The sequence below is a fragment of the Squalius cephalus genome (genome assembly GCF_949319135.1).
Source record: "Squalius cephalus genome assembly, chromosome: 2".
Lineage (NCBI taxonomy): Eukaryota > Metazoa > Chordata > Actinopteri > Cypriniformes > Leuciscidae > Squalius > Squalius cephalus.
The window spans coordinates 30,009,174-30,013,229 of record NC_137123.1 but is presented as its reverse complement, the minus strand read 5'-3'; the positions used below and the strand labels follow the sequence as shown (position 1 = coordinate 30,013,229).

The window sequence follows — 4,056 nt, the reverse complement described above, 5'->3', positions numbered from 1 at the left end:
GGTTTTCAAGTCCATCGCCTTAACCTCTCGGTCACGACTACTCTTGAAAGTGAGTCAGTGATAGTGGTAGTGAGTCACATGCTATTTTCCTTTCTGGAAGTGAGCAGCAGAGGACACCGGGGGCCAACCATCAATGTGGATGTGAGCAGCAGAAGATGCACTCAGCTAACATAATGTGTTGGCAAAAAGGAGTTCAACGACGTCTTCACCTACACAAAAACCTGCTCACTTCAGGCTTGAAAAGAGATGTGGGTTGCCCAGTTTTCCGTGTTAGAGAAAAAAATGCAGCTCGTACAAAGCTCCTGGATGTCACAATTCCTGTCGCAAACAGACAAAGAGCCACGTAGTCAGCAGGGTTCGAACCTGCGCGGGGAGACCCCAATGGATTTCAAGACCACCACCTTAACCTCTCGGCCACGACTACTCCTGCCACTTCTCGCGTGGGTTTGGTTGTGAAACGCAGTTTGCAGACCAGACAGTTGTCAGCGATTCTTTCTTTTGTCAAGTCATGCAGTGTGAAACCCCCCTGTCGTCAGTGCATCGTGCACACAGCAGCAACTGAACGTTACCCCAGTTAGTCGTGCAGTGTGAAAAGAACAGTGACCCGACTACTTTGAAAATTGTGCAGTGTGAATTCTGCTTTACAGGCACTCAGAACTCATTTGGTCACAGGTAACTAAAGGGATCATCGGTTAATAGGCTTGAAGTTGCAACTTCCTAAAATAAAATTACCACTAGAAGACAGTTTCACTAAAATGCTTCAGAATGCAGAAGACTATTGGTCAATAGACAATGCTGGTTGAAACTTCACATCCTATAGCAATCAATAATAGAATTGTTCATCCAATCATTGCATTTGGATTCAGACATTTCAATATCAACACCGAAATGAATCTGCATCAGTCAGGTGGTACAACTTGAGCACTGCAAGTTGTTTACGTTCATTATAACTGTAATGTTATGCATTTTAGACATGAGGTAATTTAGTGCAGTCTTTCATCTCGTGAAACTTTACAGACTCTGCTGTGTGTGTTCAAGCATTTTGAAGGAGGCGTGGCTTTGGAGGGTGGGATCTCACGCATTGATTCCAATGAGCCATTACGTGAGAGAACAGCCAAACTAACACTGGAATACAAAAATCTAATTCCTTGTTTTCCCACTTAAATAAATAAAATAAAAGAGAGGAAATGGTCTTACAAGTGTGAGATTTATTTGGTGATAAACAGGGAAAACACACCATACATCCAATGGTTAAATCAGCACAGTTAACTGCATGTATAGCCACATTACTTATGGCCAGGACATTGGCCATAAGGGTAAGCTAGCTTGGGCGGTTTGGCTGCAGGCTTCATTGGAGGCTTCGGGGGTTCGGCCGCAGGCTTCATTGGAGGCTTCGGGGGTTCCACTGCAGGCTTCACAGGAAGCTTTGGGGGTTCGGCTGCAGGCTTCACAGGAGGCTTTGGGGGTTCGGATGCAGGCTTCACAGGAGGCTTTGGGGGTTCCGCTGCAGGCTTCACAGGAGGCTTCGGGGGTTCCACTGGCAGTTCGTCTGAAGGCTCCGGCGGTTCGGTAGAAGGCTCAGGCAGTTCAGCAGAAGGTTCCGGCAGTTCTGTAGAAGGCTCCGGCAGTTCGTTAGAAGGCTCCGGCAGTTCGGAAGAAGGCTCCGGCTCTTCGGTAGAAGGCTCCGGCTCAGGTAGTTCGGCGGAAGGCTTCACTGGAGACTTCGGAGGTTCAGCTGCAGGCTTTACTGGAGGCTTCGGAGGTTCGGCTGCAGGCTTTCCTGGATGCTTTGGAGGTTCGGCTGGAGGCTTCACTGGAGGCTTGGCTGCAGGCTTTCCTGGAGGCTTTGGAGGTTCGGCTGGAGGCTTCACTGGAGGCTTGGCTGCAGGCTTTCCTGGAGGCTTTGGAGGTTCGGCTGCAGGCTTCACTGGAGGCTTTGGAGGTTCGGCTGCAGGCTTCACTGGAGGCTTGGCTGCAGGCTTTCCTGGAGGCTTCGGCTGTTCGGCTGCAGGCTTCACTGGATGGATACAGATAGTCAACTTCAGTCAGTCCGTTTAGAGGCATTCAGTCTCAGATACATCACAAAACCCAAATAACAAGTTTTACTCCTCTTAATTATTAATCATGATCGTATTAATCATATGAATTAATTTTGTAAAGCCATCCTGTGCTTTAAACCGTGCTATTGGCTGAATACTTTTTACATTGAGAACAATTAATTATAAAACAAGACACTGAAATGAGGAAGCTGACCCAAACACTAATATAATAACAAATACCTGCAAATGGATCCATACACTGATGTCCACATCCATTGCTGCAGCATTTCTCATTGTTCGGACAGTCACTGTCATAGTAACACAACTCTGCACACATTCCTGCTCCAGAATTTGTGCTTGGACACTCCCCTGCCTTTGCTGTTATAGAGACACATGACAGAGAAACCACATCACTGAATACTGAATGTCTCATACACTGTATGAAAAATTCTCTGGAAGACGTACAGCATGCATCAATAATTAAAACTCACTGAAAACAGGCGGCACACACGCAGGCCCACAGGGAAATTGACAGCATTTGTGTCCTCCAGAGCAGTCTCTATCAGAAGTGCATCCTCGTCGGGAGGGCACGACTGTCAGCGTTGCCGGGCAATGACCAGACACTACAGTAGAGGATTCAAGAGGAACATTAGGGGAGACCAGGAAGTGCTGTAATAGTTTGCTTCAGCATTTGCAAGTCAAGGGTTTTGCAATGAGTCTCAAACTTTATAATATTCACACATTTATCTGCTTCAATTCAAGTAGCTTAGAAACCTACCATTTTTCACTAAACTGCATTAATCGGTTTCAAAGATTAAGAGTGCAGTTACAACCTACCCCACTGTAGTAGAGTGAGTAATAGTGTAATGCTGATAGAAAACATGGACAGTTAATATGTTGTATACAAATTTACTGGTGTACATCTTCAAAAATGATGCCATACCCATGACCACCCTCAATTCCTTTTAAGCATTTTAATAAGCTACTCAATAAGCAAATATAGAAACCCACTATATATGTAAAATGCAGAGTTATCGGTTACAATTAGCCACCCATGTTATATTGTAGGCTTATGCATTTCTTAAAACAAAAAAAAAATAAAAACTTTAGGTAAAAGTTTAAACTCAGGATTGATACAGTCTAGTAACAATTTTGTAGACATATTACACTAATGTTCTTGTTTTACAGTAAACAAATGCCTATTAGTGATTATATGGGTTTAACTTGTACAATGAAAAATGCATAAACTTATGACAGTTTGCATATTTATACTTTGCTTATTATTAAAACTAAACCAACATACAAAGATGAACTTCCACTTGACGTCTGTACTGTATTTTTGTAAGCAGATGTATCTGAAAACAAATTTTGCAAGGCACTTTATGTATGCACTTCTTCAGGCTGCGTAATGAAGCTAAAAGAACTTCTCACCTCCAGCATCTGTTGTGCTTAAACAAGCAGACAGACACAATAAAACAGCACTAAACGAGCAGTACACTTGAGCTGTCATCCTCTCGACCTGCAATCTCAAAATCAACTCTGCTGGAAGATGCACTGAATTAGTGAGTCAGGAGGGGCAGACAGCAAGGACCACAAAACTACAAAGAAAAACCCCTGTTGCTGCATCAAATTATCAGCTGAGTCCCACAACAAACGCTATCAAAAGCGTTTAAAACACTTTTTGAAAATGCGTTTTTAAAAATCCAATTGGGGGTCTGGAAAATTCCAACCCTAATGAAAATCACTTGCCTGTAGCTTTCTAATATAGCCTAATCTTGAAGACCTTGATTAGCTTGTTCAGGTGTGATTGATTAGGGTTGGATTTCGTAATAATTACCGTAATTAGGAGATGATTGATTGTTTTTATGGCAACACTATCAACGGCAAATGAATCTGCATCGATCACGTGGTACAAGTCGGAGTTCTACCACAAGTTACAAGTTGTGAAGAAGAAGAAGAAGAAGAAGAAGAAGAAGAAGAAGAAGAAGAAGAAGAAGTTACAAGTTGTAATTATGAC

General features: G+C 43.2%; 1 protein-coding gene across 1 annotated transcript; it reads right to left on the bottom strand.

The window, feature by feature from the left end:
- Nucleotides 1-1,286: 1,286 nt before the first annotated feature.
- Nucleotides 1,287-3,686, bottom strand: LOC307149288 (uncharacterized protein; the record flags this gene model as incomplete). The annotated part of the gene is made up of 4 exons (XM_079855535.1): nucleotides 3,471-3,686; nucleotides 2,531-2,662; nucleotides 2,280-2,417; nucleotides 1,287-2,017 (listed from the first exon to the last, which is right to left on the bottom strand). Exons 1-4 carry the CDS (start codon nucleotides 3,547-3,549, stop codon nucleotides 1,287-1,289), a joined length of 1,080 nt encoding a protein of 359 aa, XP_079711661.1. The 5' UTR covers nucleotides 3,550-3,686.
- Between the last annotated feature and the right edge of the window lie 370 nt (nucleotides 3,687-4,056).